The sequence below is a fragment of the Balaenoptera physalus genome (genome assembly GCF_965194825.1).
Source record: "Balaenoptera physalus genome assembly, chromosome: 2".
NCBI classification, from domain to species: Eukaryota; Metazoa; Chordata; class Mammalia; order Artiodactyla; family Balaenopteridae; genus Balaenoptera; species Balaenoptera physalus.
In genome coordinates, this window is record NC_138883.1 from 48,882,009 (window position 1) to 48,908,747 (window position 26,739).

General features: G+C 40.3%; 2 protein-coding genes and 1 long non-coding RNA gene across 6 annotated transcripts in view; 2 read left to right on the forward strand and 1 right to left on the reverse strand.

Moving 5' to 3' along the window:
- FRMD6 (FERM domain containing 6) overlaps nt 1-25,646 on the reverse strand; it is a 79,662-nt gene extending 54,016 nt beyond the window's left edge. For 2 of the 4 annotated variants that reach the window (XM_082448403.1, XM_082448401.1), the window contains exon 1: nt 25,504-25,646. The gene's annotated coding sequence lies outside the window, so the exon portion shown is untranslated. The remainder of the gene's footprint in view (nt 1-25,503) is intronic. The other 2 variants (XM_082448404.1, XM_082448402.1) reach the window with 1 other exon arrangement.
- LOC309655611 (uncharacterized protein) overlaps nt 1-25,900 on the forward strand; it is a gene marked incomplete at its 3' end in the record, with an annotated part of 398,594 nt that extends 372,694 nt beyond the window's left edge. Inside the window, exon 2 of the mRNA XM_082450958.1 lies at nt 17,679-25,900. Coding sequence (XP_082307084.1) covers nt 24,671-25,900 — 1,230 coding nt within the window. The 5' untranslated portion in view covers nt 17,679-24,670. The remainder of the gene's footprint in view (nt 1-17,678) is intronic.
- LOC309654458 overlaps nt 1-26,739 on the forward strand; it is a 595,613-nt gene that overhangs the window by 229,590 nt on the left and 339,284 nt on the right. The gene's annotated exons all lie outside the window — the stretch shown is intronic.

Sequence of the window (26,739 nt, forward strand, 5' to 3'; positions counted from 1 at the left end):
CAAGAATGGTTAAAATTAAAAAGACTGAATACCAAGTCTTGCTGAGAATTTGGAGCAACTAGAACTCTTAGACACCGCTGGTGGGAATGTTAAATGATACAGTCACCTTGGAAAACAATTTGACAATTTCTCATAAAATTAAATTCATTTATCACGCAACTCAGGTATCTCATTCTTAGGTATTTGCCCTAGAGAAATGAAAAGATATGTCACCAAAGACTTACACATGAATGTTCATAGTAACTTCATTCATAACAGGTCCAAACTGGAAACAATCCAAATATCCATTAATAACAGATGAATGAATAAACATATTGTAACAACTGAATAATACCCAACAATAAAAAGGAACTACAGATACATGCAACAAAATGGATGAATCTGAAAAGCATTTTGCTAAGTGAAAGAAGTCAGATATAAAAGCAAGGAAGAAAAAACTAGATGCCATATGATTCCATTTATATGAAATTATATAAAAGGCAAAACTAAAGATGAGTAGTTGTCAGGGATGGGGAGGTAAGGGGAAAAGGCAGAGAAGAGAGGAAGTGGTGGTGGGGGAGAGGCTAAAAGATGGCTGTAAAAAACTTTTTGGCAGGACAAAAATGATCTTTATCTTGATTGTGACACTGGTTACATGATTATATACATTTGTCAAAAGTCATCAAATTATCTACTTAAAATTTGTGAACTTTATTTTTATTGTATGTAATTCATATCATTAAAAAATGCTAATTTAAAAAAATTTTAATGAATCTACACGTTCATTAAAGTGCCTTACGTGTTAAGTAATACATCACCTAAAACCCTTCACTGCATGACACAGAGCATAAACAAAAGTGAAACAATACATTAGGTAAACTGGCTAAATCCATGGCTTCAAAAAGTTTAAACCAGACCTTAGAATTAAAATGTAGGAAGTCACGGTGATTTGGAAATAGACTATAATTTTAAAGGATACTAAGTAAACACAAAGGTTGGCCTTTTATGTTTATCAAAGGTTACCATCCAGCAAGAATTCTGGAGAGACAAAAGAAAATTTCTTGTTAAAAATTGCAATAGCAGAGTTTTTAATAGGTAGTATTTCACTTGTCACATGGTATAACTGTTCATTTGTTTGTCTGTCTCCCCTCATCAACCAGGCTCTAACTTCTAGAGGACAGGTCCATGCATTGTTCATCACTGAATTTCTAGCAAACTGCCTGGCACATAAATGATTGTTGAATGAAAGAATGAACTGCAGATATTCTCATGCTAAATTAGGTTTCTTCTCCAAAGTCCACATGTAAGTAAAACTTCCTGCAGGAGGACATATGGTAGATGCACTTCCATAAAACATTAGCACTATTTTATTCAAGCTTCAGAGCATTCTTTATTGCAATTTAAAAATTACAAAGTTCTAAAGAGAAATCAGGCAACTGTATTTAATGTCTCACCTTTAAATATATAATGTGCAATCATTTCAAAAAATCTTTAATTTCCCTTTACTAGAACAGGTTCAAGATGGTGGAGTAGAAGGACGTGCCCTCACTTCCTCCTGGGAGAGCACTGGAATCACAACTAACTGCTGAACAATCATCGACAGGAATACACTGGAACTCACCAAAAAAGATACCTCACATCCAAAGACAAAGGAGAAGCTGCAATGAGACAGTACGAGGCGCGCAATTACAATAAAATCAAATCCCATAACTGCTGGGTGCGTGACTCACAAACTGGAGAACAATTATACCACAGAAGTCCACCCAATGGAGTGAAGGTTCTGAGCCCCACGTCAGGCTTCACAACCTGGGGGTCTGGTAACGGGAGGAGGAATTCCTAGAGAATCAGACTTTGAAGGGAAGCGGGATTTGATTACAGGACTTTGACAGGACTGGGGGAAACAGAAACTCCACTCTAGGAGGGCACACACAAAGTAGTGTGTGCATCGGGACCCAAGGGAAGGAGCAGTGACCCCTTAGGAGACTGAACCAGACGTACCTGCTAGTGTTGGAGAGCCTCCTGCAGAGGTGGGGGGTGGCTCTGTCTCACTGTGAGGACAAGGACACTGGCAGCAGAAGTTCTGGGAAGTACTACTTGGCATCAGTCCTCCCAGAGTCCACCATTAGCCCCACCAAAGAGCTCAGGTAGGCTCCAGTGTTGGGTAGCCTCAGGCCAAACAACCAACAGGGCGGGAACCCAGCCCCACCCATCAGCAGGCACACGGATTAAAGTTTTACTGAGCTCTGCCCACCAGAGCAACAAACAGCCAGCTCTACCCACCACCAGTCCCTCCCATCAGGAAACTTGCACAAGCCTCTTAGATAGCCTCATCCACCACAGGGCAGACAGCAGAAGCAAGAAGAACTACAATCCTACAGCCTGTGGATCAAAAACGACGTTCACAGAAAGACAAGATGAAAAGGCAGAGGGTTATGTACCAGATGAAGGAACAAGATAAAGCCCCAGAAAGACAACTAAATGAAGTGGAGATAGGTAACCTTCCAGAAAAAGAATTCAGAATAATGATAGTGAAGATGATCCAGGACCTCGGAAAAAGAATGGAGGCAAAGATCGAGAAGATGCAAGAAATGTTGAACAAAGACTTAGAAGAATTAAAGAACAAACACCTAGAAGAATTAAAGAACAAACAGAGATAAACAATACAATAACTGAAATGAAAAATACACTAGAAGGAATCAATAGCAGAATAACTGAGGCAGAAGAATGGATAAGTGACCTGGAAGACAGAATGGTGGAATTCACTGCTGCGGAACTGAATAAAGAAAAAAGAATGAAAAGAATTGAACACAGCCTAAGAGACCTCCGGGACAACATTAAATGTAACAACATTTGCATTATAGGGGTCCCAGAAGGAGAAGAGAGAGAGAAAGGACCCAAGAAAGTATCTGAAGAGATTACAGTCGAAAACTTTCCTAACATGGGAAAGGAAATAGTCACCCAAGTCCAGGAAGCACAAAGAGTCCCAGGCAGGATAAACCCAAGGAGAAACACGCTGAGACACATAGTAATCAAATTGGCAAAAATTAAAGACAAAGAAAAATTATTGAAAGCAACAGGGAAAAACGATAAATAACATACAAGGGAACTCCCATAAGGTTAACAACTGATTTCTCAGCAGAAACTCTAAAAGCCAGAAGGGAGTGGCATGACATATTTAAAGTAATGAAAGGGAAGAACCTACAACCAAGATTACTCTATCCAGTAAGGATCTCATTCAGATTTGATGGAGAAATCAAAAGCTTTACAGACAAGCAAAAGCTAAGAAAATTCAGCACCACAAAACCAGCTCTACAACAAATGCTAAAGGAACTTCTCTAGGAAGGAAACACAAGAGAAGAAAAGGACCTACAAAAACAAACCCAAAACAATTAAGAAAATGGTAATAGGAACATATATATTGATAATTACCTTAAACATGAATGGATTAAATGCTCCAACCAAAAGACACAAGCTTGCTGAACAGATACAAAAACAAGACCCATATATATGCTGTCTACAAGAGACCCACTTCAGACTTAGGGACACATACAGACTGAAAGTGAGGGGATGGAAAAAGATATTCCATGCAAATAGAAATCAAAAGAAAGCTGGAGTAGCAATACTCATATCAGATAAAATAGACTTTAAAATAAAGAATGTTACAAGAGACAAGGAAGGACACTACATAATGATCAAGGGATCAATCCAAGAAGAAGATATAACAAGTATAAATATATATATGCACCCAACATAGGAGCACCTCAATACATAAGGCAACTGCTAACAGATATAAAAGAGGAAATTGACAGTGACACAATAATAGTGGGGGACTTTAACACCTCACTTACACCAACGGACAGATCATCCAAAATGAAAATAAATAAGGAAACAGAAGCTTTAAATGACACAATAGACGAGATAGATTTAATTGATATTTATAGGACATTCCATCCAAAAACAGCACATTACACTTTCTTCTCAAGTGCGCATGGAACATTCTCCAGGATAGATCACATCTTGGGTCACAAATCAAGCCTCAGTAAATTTAAGAAAACTGAAATCATATCAAGCATCTTTTCAGACCACAACGCTAAGAGATTAGAAATCAATTACAGGGAAAAAACCGTAAAAAACGCAAACATATGGAGGCTAAACAATACGTTACTAAATAACCAAGAGATCACTGAAGAAATCGAAGAGGAAATCAAAAAGTACTTAGAGACAAATGACAATGAAAACACGACAATCCAAAACCTATGGGATGCAGCAAAAGCAGTTCTAAGAGAGAAGTTTATAGCAATACAAGCCTACCTCAAGAAACAAGAAAAATCTCACATAAACAATCTAACTTTATACCTAAAGGAACTAGAGAAAGAAGAACAAACAAAACCCAAAGTTAGCAGAAGGAAAGAAATCATAAAGATCAGAGTGGAAATAAATGAAATAGAAACAAAGAAAACAATAGCAAAGATCAATAAAACTAAAACCTGGTTCTTTGAGAAGATAAACAAAATTGATAAACTATTAGCCAGACTCATCAAGAAAAAGAGGAAGAGGACTCAAATCAATAAAATTAGAGATGAAAAAGGAGAAGTTACAACAGACACCACAGAAATACAAAGCATCCTAAGAGACTACTACAAGCAACTCTATGCAAATAAAATGGAGAACCTGGGAGAAATGGACAAATTCTTAGAAAGGTATAACCTTCCAAGACTGAACCAGGAAGAAACAGAAAATATAAACAGACCAATCACAAGGAATGAAATTGAAACTGTGATTAAAAATCTTCCAACAAACAAAAGTCCAGGACCAGATGGCTTCACAGGTAAATTCTATCGAACATTTAGAGAAGAGTTAACACCCATCCTTCTCAAACTCTTCCAAAAAATTGCAGAGGAAGGAACACTCCCAAACTCATTCTATGAGGCCACCATCACCCTGATACCAAAACCAGATAAAGATACTACAAAAAAAGAAAATTACAGACCAATATCACTGATGAATATAGATGCAAAAATTCTCAACAAAATACTAGCAAACAGAATCCAACAACACATTAAAAGGATCATATACCACAATCAAGTGGGATTTATCCCAGGGATACAAGGATTCTTCAATATACGCAAATCAATCAATGTGATACACTATATTAACAAATTGAGGAATAAAAACCATATGATCATCTCAATAGATGGAGAAAACGCTTTTGACAAAATTCAACAGCCATTTATGATAAAACTCTCCAGAAAGTGGGCATAGAGGGAACCTACCTCAACATATAAAGGCCATACACGACCAACCCCCAGCAAACATCATTCTCAATGGTGAAAAACTGAAAGCATTTCCTCTAAGATCAAGAACAAAACAAGGATGTCCACTCTCACTACTATTATTCAACATAGTTCTGGAAGTCCTAGCCATGGCAATCAGAGAAGAAAAAGGAATATAAATTGGAAAAGAAGAAGTAAAACTGTCACTGTTTGCAGATGACATAATACTATACACAGAGAATCCTAAAGATGCCACCAGAAAACTACTAGAGCTAACCAATGAATCTGGTAAAGCTGCAGGATACAAAATTAATGCACAGAAATCTCTTGCATTCGTATACACCAATGATGAAAAATCTGAAAGAGAAATTAAGGAAACACTCCCATTTACCAACGCAACAAAAAGAATAAAATATCTAGGAATAAACCTACCTAGGGAGACAAAAGACCTGTATGCAGAAAACTATAAGACACTGATGAAAGAAATTAAAGATGATACAAACAGATGGAGAGATATACCATGTTCTTGGATTAGAAGAATCAATACTGTGAAAATGACTATACTACCCAAAGCAATCTACAGATTCAATGCAATCCCTATCAAATTACCAATGACATTTTTTACAGAACTAGAACAAAAAATCTTGAAATTTGTATGGAGACACAAAAGACCCCGAATAGCCAAAGCAGTCTTGAGGGAAAAAAACGGAGCTGGAGGAATCAGACTCCCTGACTTCAGACTATACTACAAAGCTACAGTAATCAAGACAATATGGTACTGGCACAAAAACAGAAATATAGATCAATGCAATACGATAGAAAGCCCAGAGATAAACCCACACACCCATGGTCAACTAATCTATGACAAAGGAGGCAAGGATATACAATGGAGAAAAGACAGCCTCTTCAATAAGTGGTGCTGGGAAAACTGGACAGCTATATGTAAAAGAATGAAATGAGAACACTCCCTAACACCATACACAAAAATAAACTCAAAATGGATTACAGACCTAAATGTAAGACTGGACACTATAAAACTCTTAGAGGAAAACATAGGAAGAACACTCTTCAACATAAATCACAGCAAGATCTTTTTTGTTCCACCTCCTAGAGTAATGGAAATAAAAACAAAAATAAACAAATGGGACCTAATGAAACTTAAAAACTTTTGCAAAGCAAAGGAAACTACAAACAAGACAACCCTCAGAATGGGAGAAAATATTTGCAAACAAATCAACAGACAAAGGATGAATCTCCAAAATATATAAACAGTTCATGCAGCTCAAAATTTAAAAAACAAACAACTCAATCCAAAAATGGGCAGAAGACGTAAACAGACATTTCTCCAAAGAAGACATACAGATGGCCAAGAAGCACATGAAAAGTTGCTCAACATCGCTAATTATTAGAGAAATGCACATCAAAACTACTATGAGGTATCACCTCACACCAATTAGAATGGGCATCATCAGAAAATCTACAAACAACAAATGCTGGAGAGGGTGTGAAGAAAAGGGAACCCTCTTGCACTGTTGGTGGGAATGTAAATTGATACAGCCATTATGGAGAACAGTATGGAGGTTCCTTAAAAAACTAAAAATAGAATTACCATATGACCCAGCAATCCCACTACTGGGCATATACCCAGAGAAAACCATAATTCAAAAAGACACAGGCACCCCAATGTTCATTGCAGCACTATTTACAACAGCCAGGACATGGAAACAACTTAAGTCCCCCTCGACAGACGAATGGATAAAGAAGAGGTGGTACATATATACAATGGAATATTATTCAGCCATAAAAAGGAACGAAATTGGGTCATTTGTAGAAATGTGGATGGATCTAGAGACTGTCATACAGAGTGAAGTAAGTCAGAAAGAGAAAAACAAATACCATATATTAACGCATATATGTGGAACCTAGAAAAATGGTATAGATGAACCGGTTTGCAGGGCAGAAACAGAAACACAGATGTAGAGAACAAACGGATGGACACAAAGGGGGGAAAGCGGCGGGGGGTTGGGGGGAGTGGTGGTGGGATGAATTGGGAGATGGGGATTGACAGGCATACACTAATATGTATAAAATGGATAACTAATAAGAACCTGCTGTATAAAAAATAAATAAAATTAAATAAAAAAAAAGAGTGAACACATCAAATAACCATTGGACAAAATAGTAAAAAAAAAAAAAAATTTCTCTTTACTAACCAACCCTACAAATTAGTAGAGATTTTTTCAAGGTAACAAAAGGATTGATAGTGTGAAATTTTATGCATATCTTGTTTTCTTCAGACAAAATCCAATGATCTGGAATTTTGTGCCAAGTTAAATGCATTATCATGGGAAGTAGAATGTTTGAAAAGATTATCCTATCTAGTTCAGAATGACACAAAAATTCTCTATGGCAAAATCAACGTAAGCTAATTAAGGGCCACACGTTTAGTATCTGGCAGAAACTAAACTCACTTAAATAGGTAGTTAAAAGAAAAAAAGAAATCAAAATGTTGCACCATATTTTACAAACACTCTAGAAATGTTTTATCAACAGGGCAATTGTGACTGAGGTGGCAAGAAACAAGCACAGGTCCCAGAGTTAGAAGAAGAGTGTCATGTTCTGGTTTTGTCACAAACTGAATCAGGTAAAGGTGTCAAATCATACAAGTCATTTAACCTCCTTATCTGTAAAATGGAGAGACTATTACTTTGAGGACCAAATAAAGTAACCAAGTAAAAGTTCCATTTATTAGTAAAATAAAAAATGTCCTACAGATATACATTATTATGATGCTAGAAAATCTAGTTAAAGGAAATAAATGCTTACCTTCCATTAATTTTTTTTTTTTTTTTTTTGGCCATGCTGTGCTGCTTGCAGGATCACAGTTCCCTGACCAGGGATCGAACCCTGGGAGTGAAAGCGCTGAGTCCTTACCACTGGACCGTCAGGGAATTCCCACCTTCCTTTAATGTTTAAGTAAAAAATACCATACAGTATATGAATCGTGGTTCTTACATAATCTGATAAATAGTATGCATCCTTGCCCTACAAATGTGTCCATGCACACATACAGTACATTTGTGTTTAATTTTAGAATTAGAGTCTCTCTCTCATGACCTACAGTCTAGGTTAAGCACCCTGCTGTAGGCTGGCCCAGCACTATGATAATTTCTACACTCTTCTTTCTCCTACAGTATCAGCAGTAAATGACAATCCAGATAACTGTGATAAGACTTCTAGGTGTGTCTATACAGTATATCACATTTACAAAGCACTTTCAAATACATTATTTCATCTTAGTAGTATATTCCAGTTGCTAATAATTCTTTAAGATCCATGGCCGCACTCAAATATCAGATATAATTTAACTTCCTAACTGTAATTTATTATAATACCAAACTATAATGGTAGTTAGAATTCTTAATCATACTGTATGGCTATATTTCTATCTACATTTAGGCAGAAAAATCTCACTAATTAAGGTGCATAAACATTTATGAAAATCTATTTTATTTTACATTTTAGCATCTCAGAGAATTGAAAAAACACCATTTGTAATTATTCTTATGATTATATATAATTATTTTCATAATCAAACATTTAAAATATATAATATGATTTTTTAAATTACCATAGGAACCTCATCAATGACATCTCAATTTTTTTGAGGAAAATGTTCTATTTTATAGCTACATTCTATTGGTAATCTTCAAAATTCAATCTTTATTTATAGTTTTTGAAAATTTAAACAAAATATTTTTCAATTCTACATTAAATTTAACTACATGTTACTTTTATTCATATTTTACTCATATGTCAGACTTGGAAGGTACATACTTGGCTTTCATAAATACATTTTTAAGTTTGCTTTATGGGTCAAACTGTTCCCCCTGGCTTGTGGAAGGTTTAAATTCATAAAAGTACTCACAAAGTAACTTTATTAATATCCTCAGGGGGAAAACACACACACACACACACACACACACACACACACACACACACACACACGGTAAAATAAACTAGGAAGGGGTGGAATCTCTATACATGATTTTAGTTAATTTCTCCTTATCCCAATATAAAACATACCATATGCAGAGATTTTGTTTTCTGTAAGAATAGAGAACACACAGGTGGACAGATGAAGTTGGAACAGAACACAGAAGAGGGGTGAAGAAGTAGAGGTCAGGGGAAGTTAAAACCCCTATTTCCAAGGAAGTCAAGGCAACAGCAGAGAAGATGGGTGGCCCAGCAACACAAAAGTTTTGTAATTAAATAATCCCAACTTTTTGTGTTTTTTGCCCCTAATCTGAAAGAAAGGTAAGACCAATATAAACTCTTTAATAATAAAATATGACATCCATTATCATCTCATTCCTAGGCCACAGGGCCAAGCATATCAACCCAAATGGTCAGAGGTCCATGTCAAGTTAAGATTACCTCCTCGTGGACAACTTGATCACCACAACATGAGTGGACACCACACCACCTGTCAAGCCAAGGAGAAAAAACTGCAGGAATGGTCAAGTGGACATTTTCAGTGGATTAAGCTTATGCCTTGGCCAACCCCAGAAAAGCAGAGGAAATCTGTGCACACTCTACCTTCCTTATGCTCACAGAAAACTGATGGCATAAGGAAACAAGAAACCCTGTTCTTTCGCAGGCCAGGAAGAAACCCCAAATTAAGGCATTTCAAAAGAGACCTTGCCTTTCTGCATCGAGAAATCACAGATAATTTCTATCACTGCATTCTATTGCTAACGTTAAAAACCCAATCTTATGCTCTTTTGAAAGTTTAAGAAACAAAATTTGTATTTTCACAGGCTTTTGAAAATTTAAGCAACACAATGTGTATTTTTGAATGCCAACATTAAATCTGAATACACATGACTGTTACGGGAAGAGTTATATTTTACTTACATGTCAGACTTGGGAAATAGGCATATGGGTTTTCATAAACACATTTCTGTTACTTTTTTTAATGGGTCAAATGCCTCCCTGACTTGCTGAAGGTTCAAATCTACATGATGGTTCTCTCACCTTATAGAGATCAGAAAGAATAAAGCTGTAATCCTGTTGGGCTTAAGTCAAGAGCCAGCACTTTTCTAGGAGCTATGGAAGAATTCAGGAGAGGGAGAAATGCAGCATCTTGTCTGTCCTCAAACAGCTTACTGCCTACATGGAAGATGTGACTAACCTTAGTAATGCAGAAAATAACATCATACCAGAAAAAGACACACAAACAGGAGTCCCACTACAACATGTCTGGTCAGGATTCAAAGCACTAGAAAATGGAATTCAGATGACCACTAACCAGCCTACCAAGCCCCCAAATAAAATTTTATATCCTTTCCCATCCCCTTGCCAATTGAGTATATATTTCAAAGTCTCCTCAGCAGAAAATAGATTATACATTAAAATGCATTAATTTAACTCCTGTATCTATAATATACTGATTACAAATTTCCTGAAAACGTATTGGTCAGAAACATGAGTCTAGTTCAAGAATCCATAAGCCAATTATTAAAGGAAGTTTTGTTCTGGGACTTCCCTGGTGGTGCAGTGGTTAAGAATCTGCCTTCCAATGCAGGGGACGCAGGTTCGATCCCTGATCAGGGAACTCGATCCCACATGCATGTCACAACTAAGAGTTCGCATGCCACAGCTAAGGAGCCTGCAAGCCGCAATTAAGACCTAGCACAACCAAAAATAAATAAATAAAATAAAAATAAAATAAAATAAAAAATAAATAAAGGAAGTTTCATTCTATGTTATGAATAAAATAACTTCCATTAGGTTTTCCTGCTAGGTTTTAATCGACAACTGAAATTTACAAAAATTTATCTTTACGTTTCTCCAGGCACCAGTAACAGCAAATAATTTAGTAAATGACAAATTATCAGTTCAACATCCTTTCTACAGATTTAAAATGAATGTGGGTTCAGTTAATGAATATTTGAAGTTAAAAAGATTTTATTTTAAACAGATTTATTTGGAATTTATTTTAAATTGTACGTGACACTTGACATTTCTTAAAAACTATGCCCTGATCTGATTTCCTTGCATTTCCTTAAGATCACATTTAAAACTCTTGGGTTTATTTGAACTAAACCTTCCTTAAGTATGGTGATTTTTCTGAATCTCCTTTTATAATTAGCAAGTGACAAGAGTTTCTTAACAAAGATTTCAGAAGTGGCACCAGTGCGGCTGACCTTTGTTTCAGTGTGACAATAAACCATGCAAAAAATTAACTTTACCACTATATTTAGATGGGTTAAGTATAAAATTCTATTTTCCTTAGGAAAAAACACTTAAAGCATGTCTGACTGTTGTGATAAAATATATGCAACCACACAAAATTCCACTCTATTTTTTGGCTCACACTTGTCACTAACTTTACTGCTGAGGTTTTTCATGACACCACATTACCTCACTCCAAGATCAGACTGATAAACTATTAATATTTCTCAGTCATGGGCTTACAAGTATAAAATTAAGGTACTATCCACTGGTTACTCTTGAAGGAATAAATCAGTTTATTTTTTATATCCTATTTTTGAAAGTCATAAGAAAAGTTCTTACTACAAATGCCTTTGAAATAATTAGTTTCATAAAACACAAGTTGTTTTGCAAGTTAGCTACATTGGAAATTTCTAGCTCAATTTCCCTTTTCCCTTTTGTTTACTTAAACAGAGTTCAACTCAAGTATTAAACAAAGACTCTAGTGCTATAAATTATAATTTTTATCATTAATGCAATGTCTACAGCCAAAGGTAAATTCTTTGGAAAAGTTTTTTTTTTTAAGCTCTTATTTTGTTACATAAATTACCCCTTAATTTATTTGTTTCTAAGGTTAAATTTTTACCTTCAGAATATTTTACAAACTGCTATGGAATTATGAGAAAGTCAAGGAGTTTAGAATTCAGTCGTGTTATACGCCATACTGCAGCCCCTGCCCCCAGACCAGAGTGCTCTGTTACAAGGTCTCAGAACACGCCCTACTTCTTAATACTTATCAAAATTGAACAATTAGGGCTTCCCTGGTGGTGCAGTGGTTGAGAATCTGCCTGCCAATGCAGGGGACACGGGTTCGAGCCCTGGTCTGGGAAGATCCCACATGCCGCGGAGCGGCTGGGCCCGTGAGCCACAATTACTGAGCCTGCACGTCTGGAGCCTGTGCTCCGCAACAAGAGAGGCTGCGATAGTGAGAGGCCCACGCACCGCGATGAAGAGTGGCCCCCACTTGCCGCAACTAGAGAAAGTCCTCGCACAGAAACGAAGACCCAGCACAGCCAAAATAAATAAATTAATTTAAAAAAAAAAGATTAAGAAAAAAATATTGAACAATTATATATTCCATTATTTAATATCTGCCTTTCCAGCTAATTTCTGAAGAGCAGGTACCATCATGCTTGTCAAGTTCACACATCTCCAGGGCCTTCCGTATAGTGTACACACTATTTGTCAAATGAATGAGAAAATAAGCCATGTAAAACAATAATAGCCATTAGAAAGAAGCATACCTGAAATAAATTAAATGATATGTTGTAATGACCCATTTATTTGGAAACTTCATTCATCTGCCTAACAGAATCAGAGAATTGGCAATAAATGAGGTGTTTAGTGAATTAATACTCAATTAGATTACATAAATGTGATTACAAAGCTACAAAGGAATGGACATAGTAAATTAAGAAAGTCCTATTTGAGGAAGTAGACTTTATACAAGATTTTGATACTTTCTAATCTTTTTACAGAATCATAATAATCATATATTACCATACACTGGAAGCTAAATCTAAACAATAGTTAATCTATTAAATCTAAAATAAACTTGATAGGCACTAGTAAATTCTAAGATATAGTTGTTGCCCTCAAGAAAATTCTAATACAGTTGAGAAGCTAGGAAATATACATAAAAGGATGACTTACACAAAGTAGCATGTGCTCTGTTTCCATCAAGTGGTACAGGCAATAAGCAGCTCAGTTCAGTGGAAGGGGTAGAGGAAGCATGACCCAGACGAACTGTGTCTGTGTTTGACGGGACAAAGGGCAGAACAATTTGGCTAGACTTAAGGAGCTTCGAGATGACACTGGAAAATAAGTATTTACAACAGGAGGACAGCAAACTCACATGCCTACAGGGGCAGTTAACATCGGAGTGAAGCCTGCAGGATGAAAAATGTCAACAGACACTTGGTCTCAATGTTGGAAGCAAGAGGATCTCTGTTGGGGACAACGGGGGATTGCAGAGCACACACCCGTATAAACAGGGAAGCTGCTATGTTGCTCCAACAGATCATTGCCATGCCTTCCAGTTTTTTAAGAAAATTCAATTTTTTTAAATTTAAAGTTTCTCAATTTTTAAATGCTGGAAAATAGATGTTTTCAACACTGTGTTAAAACCAAAACATGTCTGTAGCCAATCTTGCTGGTGCGCCACAGGCTTGCAACTCTGGTTTGGCATGTCGAACTCCACGCTAAGAGACCTGGAGTTCATCCTGTAGTCAATGACTTAAGAGACTTAGCATTTATTTCATAATTTGCTTAGTTTTATACCTCTGCACGCTCCAGTATTTAACCATGTAAAACACTCAGCACTGCCAAATTATTTCACATTGGCCTTGTGTTAAGTATTTCACTGTTACAGGCCAATTTCATTCATTTAATTAACTGTAGAGTGACTTATAAGTTTCAGCTGGAACAACATTCAAAATGATACTAATAAAACAGTGTTGACAGAGCAGTACCTCAGAGAATGCTGACATTATATGTGTATACCACAACCCACTAGAAACACACATATAATCACTGGAGCTCCACTTCTCAAAAAACATGTGCCATAATCCACTACAAATGAAAAGTCCTTACCCTTTCCAGCATTTTCCCATAATCAGCAGCTTTCTAAAGGCTATTACTATACAGTACTTTCATTACCAAGCAGCACTCAAATATATGTAACAATGTTTTAATTCTACCAATCACTATAAGCTTTTAACTACCCAAAAACAATATTTAAGCATTAAAGGCCTATGTTTTAGCATTTTAATAAGCTTAGAGAAAGAAAAGATAATTAGTATCAGAGACCTGTTGATTCTTTCTGATGATAGTATTACAGAAAGTTAGAATTATAATTCAAAGGTAATTCCCAGACGAGAAAATTCTTAGTGCATAATTATGATATAAAATACAGAACTATGAAAATTGCTCAATCACATGCCTTGAAATAATATTCACAATGAAAGTTATCAAAGCATAAAAGAAATATTAAACAAGCAAAGTTTCTATTACTCAATTTGCTCTGGCCCCCGGGAACCCCTAACCTGAGCCATCCGCTCCAGGAATGAAGGTTTTCAGGCTGGTGGAGTACCATGACGTATAGACTGGTCAGCTCAAACCTATCAGTGTTGCTGAAAAAGAAGCCAACTCAAAACACATGTCTCACTGGGGCTCTGTTTTATCCTTTTCATATGAACTGATTAATGGGTTGAATTAAAGAACATGTCGTCACTAGAAACAAAACAAAACGATCCTACCATACACTCTACTAGTGGGAAACTCAAAGGCTCCCCATGCCTGTCAGAACCCGTTGAAGACCCTCATGGCCCCCAGCATTCTGAAGTCCCACGCCGCATTTTATCAGACATATTAAAATGTACTCACAAACAATATTGAATATTTATAGTATAAGAAACTGAACTGAAAATAAGAATTATCTTTCAGAAGCTTTTCATTCTTGAGCCCACTCCAGCCAGGTTTTTGTCTCCACCCTGCCACTAATACAGTTCTTGTCAAGGTCACCAGTGACCTCAAGGTTGTTAAATCCAATGAGCAACTCTCGGTCTTCAAGCTACTTGACTTGACACGACACCACTGAATCACTCTCTCCTCCCTGAGATGCTTTCCTTACTGGATTTCAGGTATATGCTTTTAATTTCCCTCCTGTCCTTCTGACTGCTCCTTCTCAGTCTTCTCTACTGGTTCCTCCTTATCAACTCACTCTCTAAAGCCTCAAGTGCCTCAGGCTCAGCCCAAGCCCCTCATCACAGAAAAAGTAACTCATAGTTCCTTCTTCCCATGGTGTGGGTCAGTAGAATTAATATCTACTAATAATAACACTGTTACTTAGGGAATGGAAACAATTAGGTCCGCTATGTCAGAAATATGTGCATAATTCCTTTGGCTTAAGATACATTCTTATGAGACTTCTCTTTTCCACAAACTATAAATATGGATATGACCCAAGGCTTGGTCCACAGACTGCTTTCCCTGTCTACATACATTCCCTATATGATTTCATCCAAAGCCTGCTGGCGGCTTCCAAATTTCTATCTCTAGCCTGGACGTCTTCCATAAACTCCAGATTCCTAAATCCAACAAGCTTCTCAACTTCTCCACTTGGAAGGTGAATATAACATGTCCAAAATGGCTCTTGGTTATCCTTCCCAAACCGGCTCCTCCATCAGATCCCCATCTCAGTTCATGGCAACTCCATAACTATGCAAAAAGCCTTGGTGCTATCCTTCCTCTGATCGCTATTTCTCATATCCCTCAAACCAGGAGATCTTATTGGTTCGACCTATAAAATAAATCCTGGTCATTTCTCGCCACCTCCTCCACTGCTACTGGCATCTCTCAACTGGATTATTGCCAACAGCGGCTAACTTGTATCCCTGCTTCCCGGGACCACCCCGCTCCATTTTTCAATCTCAACACAGCCGCCAGTGATTCTATTAAAATGCAAGTCAAATCACCTTACTCTTCTGCTCAAAACTCTCCAGTGACTCCCCATTTCACTCAGAGTAAAAGCCAAAGTTCTTAAAATGGTCCACTAGGCAGACACTACGTGATAAGCTCCCCAAACCTCTATAACTTCATCTACTGCTACTTTGTGGCCTTCTCACTGGTCCTGGAACAGACCAGGCACACTTCTGCCCAAGGCCTTCGCTGGTCCCTCTGATGGAACACTCTTCCCCCAGGTGTCTCTGTATGGCCACCTTCTTCCCTCATGTCATCTTCTCAGTGAGTCCTACCTTGACCATATTATTTGAAATTGCCAAAGGCCCTGCTTCCCTCCTCCAGCGCTCCTAATGTCCCTTACCTTGCTCTGCTTTTTCTTTTTCCAAACACACTACTTTCTAAAATACTATAGCTTTGTTATGTTTAGTGTTTGCCTCCTAATAGGATATAAGCTCCATAAAGGCCGGATTATTTTCTTTATTTTGTTCACTGACGTAGCTATGGAGCCTAGAACAGTGCCTAGCACACAGTAGGCATGTATTATGTTGAATGAATGAATGAATTTAATTAAACATTTAATAGTTTCAATTTCATAATTTTCTTTTAATATTTGAGACTTTTACCAAATCCTGAACATTTCTGTTGCTCCTAGAAAAGGTCCTTTGTACTTGAGGAATACAAAGATCCCAGCCTGACCTCCTGACCCAACCCAAATCCAGCAGCCCCAGGGAAGCTAGGGCCATCCTACCTTTGGCCATCATTGGTTCTGCTCCTGGAGTCCACTTAGCACTTACTGGGAAATATCTAATACCTCTCCAAACACATATATTTTGTTCCCCCACCAAGACAAGAAACCCTTTGGCAGGACTTGCAGTAAGTATTCAACACAGTCCTGGATACTTCATACAGAAGCAAAACCTGTTTTTTGAGGGACCTGGTGAACATTTTTAAAGTATTAAGTTTATTAAATTTAAGATATTATACAACACATAACAGGGCACAGGGTTATCTGGGGTAGGCCCCCCTTTTAATGAACAGAGAAGAATGACACCATGATTATTCTGGACTATCCTGTGCCTATTTTGACTGGATTTGTAATTATGCTATTTAGATGTAAATGTGTCTTTCTAATGTGCTTAAGTTTGTTTTTCTTAAAAACTCCTTTGAAACTTTCAGACTATTAATTTTCTTTGAATGAATGGTTTAAAAATCTTAAGTTTTGGGCCTAACAGAAAATCGTAAAGGGGTCTGGCCCACGTTTTATAAACTGTGCCAATGGTGGGGCGTGGGGCTGGGAGGAAGAAACAATTGCTTTATCCCAATAATAGTGGCTTTCTTAAAAAGGACTCACATGAAATCTACAGAGTACAAGAGAAAAAGACATGGGACACTGGTACTCTAAGTTTAAAAGTACTTTGTACAACATTATTCATCACAAAGAGAATTTTTTAAATCTGTAAATTTACTTTTTGGCAGTGGGAAAGAAATATTAGCAAGCAGGCAGAAGCTGCAGGAATGAGACTGCTGGAAATAGGAGAATTAGGAAAAATAACTCAATTAGTGATCAGTGGGACATGCCAGCTATTCTTAGTGCAGCAGTATAGATTGCCCAATATCTGTAACTGGGAAATACTATAATTTGTTGCCTACTTAATGTGATCAAAACACAAAATAAAATCTTGTGAGCAGGGCTTCCCTGGTGGCGCAGTGGTTGAGAATCTGCCTGCTAATGCAGGGCACACGGGTTCGAGCCCTGGTCTGGGAAGATCCCACATGCCGCGGAGCAGCTGGGCCCGTGAGCCACAATTACTGAGCCTGCGCGTCTGGAGCCTGTGCTCCGCAACAAGAGAGGCCGCGATACTGAGAGGCCCGCGCACCGCGATGAAGAGTGGCCCCCGCTCGCCGCAACTAGAGAAAGCCCTCGCACAGAAACGAAGACCCAACACAGCCATAAATAAATAAATAAATAAACAAATACTTAAAAATTAAAAATTAAAAAAAAAAAAATCTTGCTTACAACTGCTTGTAAACAAAAGCTTAGGGATTTCCAATGGCTAGAAATCTTTGTATACATCATTTCTTTTTCTGTTAAGTAATAAAAGCCAACGTTTCTTGACTGTTTACTATGTGTCACACCATGGCACTTGCTTTACATGTGCTATTTCACTTAATCAAAACAACCCTGTGAGATAGTTGCTATTATTATCTTCATTTTACAGATGAGGAAAAAGAGATTCAGAGAGTTAAGTAACTTCCCCAAGGTTACACACTAGAAAACAGTGGCGCCTAGATTTGGACCCCAGAGAACTAATCTCAAAAATCTTGTTCTTAACGTTTATAGTCTACTGCCTTTCTTCCATTTTGTCTTCAAAACTTATTACTCTTTTCTGGGTAATTTCAGTGAGCAATTTGTCAGGCCCTATGGTGAGCACTCTTCCCCCAGGTATCTCTTATTTATCTCTTATTTGCTAAGATTGTACATGCTAAGTTTTTGCTGTTATAAGCTGTATCTCATTTGAGCAGGATATGTTATTTACTACCCATTTATGAAACTTCAGGTTTTGCTTTTTTTTATTTGTTTCTTTGTTTTACCTTTTTTTCACCTTCCTAATGAGCCTAAGTTGAAATTCTGAGTCTTTTCTTGAACCACGAAAATGTCCTTTTTCTCTTTAGGGAAACATGAAAGAAAATATCTATACCAACAGTCTTCCTTCACAAGCACTTTGTTTTACCTATCAGATTTCTCATAATCCTATATTTTATTACAATACGTGCTTCCTGGGAGCACTTATTACAATAATTGCCACAGATTTCAGCATCAGAATTTCACTGTTGTTTTTGGTAGACAGAGACCAGAAACTGGATGTTTCCAGGGATATTTAAGAAAAGATAACTTAAAGGGGGTGGGGGGGGGCAGAATGGAGGAGAAAAGTGTATAGAAAGGGAGTGACATAATGGCAGGAAGAGGCAAAAAATATATATTTATATATATTCTTATCCTTAAGAATAAACTATTCTGAAAATATTTAGAGAGCAGTTCTTTGAAACTGGGGTCAATCCTAGATTGTTTATGGATGAATAAAACAATGAGCCAGGAGGGACCTCAAGATATCACCTACTTGGCGCTTATAACCCAAAGTCTCACTGGAGAGCCCTAGTAGAGAGGAGAGAAGGAGAAAGGGGTTAAACAGAAATTCCAAGGGCTCTGTACTGAGGGCAGAGGCAGAGCAGGCTTGAGGAAGTACAATTCTGCCTCACTGGGCCACAGCTCCATTTTCTCTGGGCAGGTCTGCTTCCATCTGAACTGACCCACAGGATATATTTGTGTGGATCAGGAAAGGGCACCCCATGCTCCAGGCCAGTGGACTCACTGCTTGAACAACAGAGTAGTGAGCTGGGTTTCAGCCCTCAGATGGCACTAGTCTAGACTAGACTGGAAGTCAGAAGCAGCTTCTACTCTTGGCACTGCCATTAGCTGTGAGACTCTGAGTCACTCAGTCTTTTGGATCTTCAGTCCCCTCACCTTTAAGAAATGAAGGGGCTAGCTGTCACCTAAGGTCCCTTACCTTTTCCCAATTCTCAAGTGAAATCCGGCAATATCCAGTTGGTATATTCCGAAATGTGTCCCTGAAACACTAGGATTCTGTGGACTGAGTTGAGCCTTTATTGTTTGTGTGATATTGTATTTTTTTCTCTCACGTTTCTGATGTATTTTTTTCTTTTAATCTTAAGATTACTCTTCTTTCAATTCCAAACTGCTTGATTTTTCTTGAGCCATCAAAAGGTCAAGCCCCACACATCAGCCCCAAACTACCCAAATGTCTATCAACAGAATGTATAAATAAACTAGGTATATTTATTCACAGAAATAAAAGAAAAAAGAAGTACTGCTACCTGAATCAGTTTGGACATGACACCACGTTGAGATAAAAAAGACACGAAAAAGAACTTATACTTGATTGCATTCAAATGCAGCCCAAGAGGGGCTTCCCTGGTGGCGCAGTGGTTAAGAATCTGCCTGCCAATGCAGGGGACACGGGTTCGAGCCCTGGTCCGGGAAGATCCCACATGCCGCGGAGCAACCAAGCCCGTGCGCCACAACGACTGACCCTGCGCTCTACAGCCCGCGAGCCAAAACTATTGAAGCTCACGTGCCACAACTACTGAGCCCACACACCTAGAGCCTGTGCTCCGCAACAAGAGAAGCCATCGCGATGAGAAGCCCGCAAACCACAATGAAGAGTAGCCCCCGCTTGCCGCAACTAGAGAAAGCCCGTGTGCAGCAACGAAGACCCAACACAGCCAAAAGTAAATAAGTAAAATAAATAAAATTTATTAAAAATTAAGAAAAATAAATGAATGCAACCCTAAAACAGGTTAAAACTATCCTACGGCAGTAAAAGTCAGAGTAGTGGTCATCCTTGGGGCAGGGATTATGACTGCAAGAAACTTGGAGGGGGGGCGGGGGGTGTGCCTGGTAAGGTTCTGTTTCTTGATTTGGATGCTGGTTGCCTAGATATGATCACTTTGTGCCGTACACTTCTGATCTGTGCATTTTTCTGGCTGTATGTAATTATTCAGGAACGAGTTCAAAGAAATAAAGCCACAGGGACACCTACTCCCTCCAAACAAAAGCCATCTACTAAAACTGGACAGTGTAAGTACTGCTACCTGTAGGGAGAAAATTAATTACATTTCATTTAATGTGAATCAGACAAAGAACCACCTGAGAAGCTAAGTGAGAAACATCATTAATTTCCTAAAATCTTCATCCAGAATTTCCTTGATTTTTATAATGATTTCCTCCCTCACTGTGGCTATAAGGTAGTATAAAATATTGTTTTTCTCTCTATCTTCATATACCAGTAAAACATTTCTGCTCAAAGTTCTATAACATACATGTACAAAGGCAAAGTTATTAGAAAACATCTGAAAATATCCCAGGATAATCTAATTGGAATATGGAGGCTCAAAATAAATACTTTTGATCAGAATTATCCCAATTACCACATTAATGAAATGATTTGGTTAATGACCAAATCTCTACCTAGATTCTTGCCGTATAGGTTAAACTCTGCTAGGTAAGGCCACATAGGTGGAGAAAGGCATTCCAGAAAACGCTGTGCTACAGACAACTCCAAGGAAGCTCCAGGAAAAAAATGCCTTCTCCTTTGCTCTATGTTTGGTTTATCCGTGAATGTTTCGGCACAACACTTTCCTCCTTACGTTATACCAGCTGTCAGATCAGTGATTTCTTTCCCCTCCCCAATGTTCTAGGATCCCTCTTTGATCAATATGGTATACTGCAGGACTGCTCCATTTGAGACACATGAAAAGTGATAGTACACAAAGTTGCATCAGAAGTAATTACACCACTAAATCATATAAGATAACTGGAAACACAGATGGCTTGTTTTCACTCAAAACTTTATGATAACTTCAGCCAATATTGCTGTAGAGTCCCTCTGGTCCCACAGCATGGGGGGTGGGCATTAGCAGTTCTCCCAAATGCTGGAGGACTAATTTAATATTTCTCGAATCATTAGAACTTAGACAAAACATGTTTCCAGCCTTTGAAATGGGAAGTGGAGGTGGGGGGTATAAGGGGGAGAGGGGGAGCAGGGGACAGTGATAAGCATCCAGTCCCTGAATGCAATATTTAACAGCAAACTAGTGATTCAACGCAAATGCAGGCAAGGTTTCCAGGATAAATATCACTCCGCAGCACTATTTCATGTTGTATACAGACCTTATAGGGCACCTTAATTCTAATCCTTTTTTTTCTCGGCTAAAAAGATCTTCTTTAATTTACACTTTTAAATAGAAAGCTTTCCCTACTTCAGCCTTGCTCTCAATACTCATCCTTCTAGGTTTAGATGCTCCTTGCAATTCAATGCCCAGTATTCTACTTCTCCCTTCCTCTCAAATTATCCCTTTAACTTGTTTCTACTTATTTTTATAGGCCCCCAAAGCCTCTTCCTCAGAAGAATGTGCAATTCAAAAAGCCCTCTCAACTACTCCCTATATCAAAGTTTAACTACAGAGACCAACAATACCATTTTTCCTGTTTGGGTTTCAGGAAAGATACATTTTAACTAAAATTTCATCACTCATAAATTCCTTCACTAAATCTTTCCTTTCCCCCCCTCCTACACTGGATTGTTTTATATACAATCATAATGTATTCAAACACCCAAAATGTATAATTATATAATCATACAAAGACTTCCTAAAAATATATAATTTTAAATATATAACACACATACTTTATAACTCTGGTATTGGGAGTACAAGCTAAAAAAATGCTGGAGTCTTCTTATTAGTTGTGTTTGCTGTTTCTTGTTGAGAAAGAATGGTAGAGGCTCATCATACAATTGCTATATCAGAGACCACAAACTGTTAACAACAGGATTCTACTGAAGATTGTAAACACATTTAAAACTTTTTCCTTTAAAAGAAGAAAGTTGGAATTGCATAAGCGAAAACCAAAGCTTCTATGCTTTGCCCATAAGGATACACAATTCTTATAACTGGAGTTTTGTACCTCTTAATTAAAAAAAAAAAAAGAAGAAGAATACACGATACTGATTACCTCCACTTTCCCCATAGGCTTCATCTACCAAACCAGAGCATTTATAAGGTTAGTATTAATGAGTAGTATGAAAAATCCATCTCTCTATAAATGCAGAAAACTTTCTATCCTTCAGAAGACTTGAAAAAATATTAAAATGACTTTAGAGAAGGCTGGTGAGATTTAGTTCTGAACTCAGAAAACCACCTAAGGGGTAATTTGTGAATGCCATCTGGGATCCAGGCAGCCTCATCAACAAAAGGGAAAACTGGTTGAGATCATCCAAATCTAAAATTCACATACATTTTTACATCTGGACTGAATTAATCTTTTCTTGGTACCGGCTTTCATGTATTAAAATAATTGTTTGCAGGTTTTAGTTTTTTTTTTAAAAAACCCACAGACTCAGAAATCAAAATCTGCAACATTCAAGTTGAAAACTACAAAGAATTCCTTTATCAAAAAAGTTACTTGTGAGACAGGACTCATTTACACTAAACTCTGAACTTGACAGCTCAGTCAAAAACAATTCTGTTTGAAACTTTCATTTCAAGCATCTGCAGCAAAAGGCTACATGGTCAATTATGTCATAAGTTCTGAAAGCCAAAAGCTTTGTAAGTGTAGTTAAAAGTGGAAACAAAGTTCAGAAATCAGAAAAGCTCTACAACCCGCCCCCCTCCCCCAATTCAACTAGACCAGCTGAATGAGTTTCTAAAGAACTTGTAGCTAAAGATTATTACCTAGCACATTGACATTTCGCTTTCAAAAGCAGCGGTCTTCGTCCTGGCCCATTCAGTCTTCCTGTAGAGCCAGGAGCACCTTAAATCTGCAAGTTCAAATTATGTATTTGAAGCTGGTAGCTTACCCCTGTTGCCCCACCAAAAAGGAGGGGGTAGCAACAGAGAAAGATTTCCTGTCCCTTGAAATGTTTGGGGCCCTGCAAGAACTGATTACTGTGGTCCATCAGTGTCAGATCTCAGGCACTCTTACAAGCAATTCAAAGGGGGGTGGGGGGTAATTAGTTCATATTACAGGCAGTCTGCTTTCTGGAAAAGATATCCTGCAGATAACTTGATACTAGATATCCCCTGGGGGACCCTTCTCATCTAATAATCCCAGAAGTCCATTTTAATATGAAATGTAAATCCAGTATGTTTACAAACATACTGAAAGAGCATTCTAATGTCAGCTGTCTCATACTGTGGAGTATTTTCATTTTTAACGTAATACTTTTATTTCTCAAAACCACACCCAAGGAAAAATGATTAAGTGCCAGAAGTTTTATACGACAAAGGACAACAGCACAGGCATCTGTTTTCCTGCCTCTCTCTTCTGGTCTTCTCCCCTCCCCCACTCTCTATCCTGCAGGCAGTTTGCCGGTCTTGGTGCTTGTTAAAATTACCTTCTACAATAGTTTCAGATGCTGTAGATTCTGAAAAACTTCTGATACTTTAACACTGCTGAGTCTAAATTTATGCCCTGCTCTAAGAAGAGAAATCCAAAAGTCAAAAGCCTTTTTAATGACAGATGTATTACGGAAAATTTTCCCCACAAAGTTTTGATGCTGTGAAATATCAACTCCCTGAAATCACAGAAAGGAAATGACTTACATTCTTGCAAAATGAAGCCACTAGCAGTTTTATCCAACAGTATTCTCTAATCCCTAAACTACACCCTGTGGCAACGGGGAGTATTTCGTTCAAGGACTAAATTTAAATAGATGCTTATAAAACCAAAAAACAAACATCGTCGGGTCCCAGAGAAGAAGAGACGGAATCCTACATGAGAAATCCAGCAAGAGATACTTTTTCTGCACACTCAAAAAGGCTGGAGAGCACAGGCAAGTTAAAAGCAACCCGAGAACGCTTGCTTAAGTTTTCCTTCCCCGCTGCGGGCAATGCACAACTCCTGAGGGAAATACTGGCAAAACAGATTTTTGCTAAGAAATCCAAACGAAAAGGGTGTCAAGGAGCTAATATTTCTTTGGACACTAGCTACACAACTGCACGGCCTGAAAATCCGCCAACTTTCATTTCAACTTTAAAATGGGCTTATTTTGACAGCTTTCCATTTTTTCCTGCCTTCAAGAAAACGCCCTCACCATTAGGTTATGCTGTCCCGGGACTGGAGGTGCTGCTATAATCCCTGTGGACCTCACCCGGTGGCTCCCAGCTGTCCATCCCTGACAGGTCCTGGCCCTCCCCGATCAGCAGCTGGGGGTCTCCTCTGCCCCGGGCCGGGCCTGCGCTCCGCCAGCTCCACCAGGAACCCAAATTCTGCAGGCCGCGCCCCCCACTCGCATCCCACCAAGGCCCCCTTCCGGCGTCGCCGAGCCCGAGCTCAGCCTCCGGCTCCCCCGACTAGGGGACGATGGGGCAGACCTCGCGCCTCAGGTCCCCTCCCGCAGTCGGGCTGCCCGGGCCGGCGCGCGCACAACAGGCGGCACCCAGGAATTCGGTGCTCAGGGGCTGGCCCCGCCACCGGGTCACAGCGACGGGGCGCGAAGGGCAGGCGCCCCAAGCCCAGGGCGCCGGCGACCACCGGGAAGCCGAGCACGGGCACCGAGCCCGGGGGCGCAGCCCACAGCCCCGGCCGGCCTCCCGCCCTCGCCGCAGACGCGGCCCCGGAGCTCCGCGCCTCCCCCGCCGCCCGGCTCGGCTGCCCCGGGGCCCCGTCCTCCCTTCCCGGCGTGGGCGAGCTCCGACTCGCGGAAAAGCGACCTTCCAGCCCGGTGCCCGACGCCCAGAGCCGAGGCAGCGACGAGAAGGCGAAGAAAGACGCAGAGAAGGGGACACCGCCTGGGCTGGGGCTCGCGACTTCCAGAAGCCCTCCCGAAGTCCCGTCCAGCCACCGCCACCCGGCCGGCAAGGGGCACAGTGAGCGGCCGGGGCGCGGTGGCCGGGCTCAGGGGGGCGTCCTGGGAAGCCGGGTTCCTGGTCTTACCTCGGAGAAAGCTCGCAGCACCAGGCGTCGGACTCCCGTCAGCTCTCAGCGCCTTCCTGCGGCCGCCACGCCTGCCCCACTGCTCTCAGCCCCTTGGCCTGGGCAGCCGGACGAGTGCTCCGCGTCCGCCCCGCCCCTCGCCCACGCCTCCCGCCCCGCCCCCCGAGGCTCCGCCCCCCCGTCGGCCCAGAGGTGGCGGGGGCGGTGGCAGAGCCGCGGGAGCGGAGCTTGCAGCCGCACGTGGAGCGCCTGCAGGCCCCGCCCCGGGCCCAACCAAGCGTCCTGCGGAGGGGTGCCGCGAGTCGGGGGCGGGAGGAAGCCGAGGGCGCCACGCCTCCGGGGTCGGAGAGGGAGGCGAGCCGCAGACAGATGTTGTGTTAGGACCGCGGCGATCTAGGCCTTTCCCCGCGAGACGGAGACGGAGGCGCGAGGGGACACTGTCAGCTACCCCCCTTCTGGCCTAATGGCCCCTTCCGACGCGCGGACCCCCGCTCCCGGGGATCGCTCCCTCCGGAGCCCGGTTGGGCTGGCCGGGGGCGGCAGTTTGGCCTGATCTTCGTCTTATTAATTCGGAGCGACTGTGGGGAGGCCACTGAGAGAGGAGGCGGTCCCAGCGGAGGAGGCTTCGTGATTCCTTGCTCCCTCCCGTCCTCCTGTCTCGCACCCACCTGCCCACCCACTACTCAGGACGCCGCTCTTTCGCGGGTTTTATGCTGGATGGAGGGGGCGCCGCAGAGGAAGCCAAGCCTCCCCCGCTAACTCTGCCTCTCCAGGTCTTCAGGTAGACAAGGCCTCTCTATCCGCTGTGGTTTTAGTGCCAGTGACCTCTCAGAAATTATATCTGTCCGCTGTTGATGGTAGCCGAGGGTCGGCGCGTGATGCGAAGGGCCAGTGGAAGATATTTTTTATGGCACTAAGACTCAGGACAGGAGATGGAGATTTCTTTGCCACTTTTAGTTGTTGGGTCTAGGGAAGGGGTGAGTTACGCCTCTCCAGTCAGCCTGCGCCAACTGGACCAGCTTCTGGGGACTGGAGACGAAGAGAGAACCAGCATCCACCTGGCCCCCAGGCCCGCGACCCACAGAGCTCCAACCCGCCCACCCCCAGCCCCCCAGGCTTCTACCCTCCTAGGTCTTCTGTTGCCTGCTGATCCGGTGAGCCCTGGCCAGGGGCGGCAGTAACGCCCCACAGGGCCCCTCACTAAAGGAGCGATGGGGTGGGTCTGCATGTGACAAG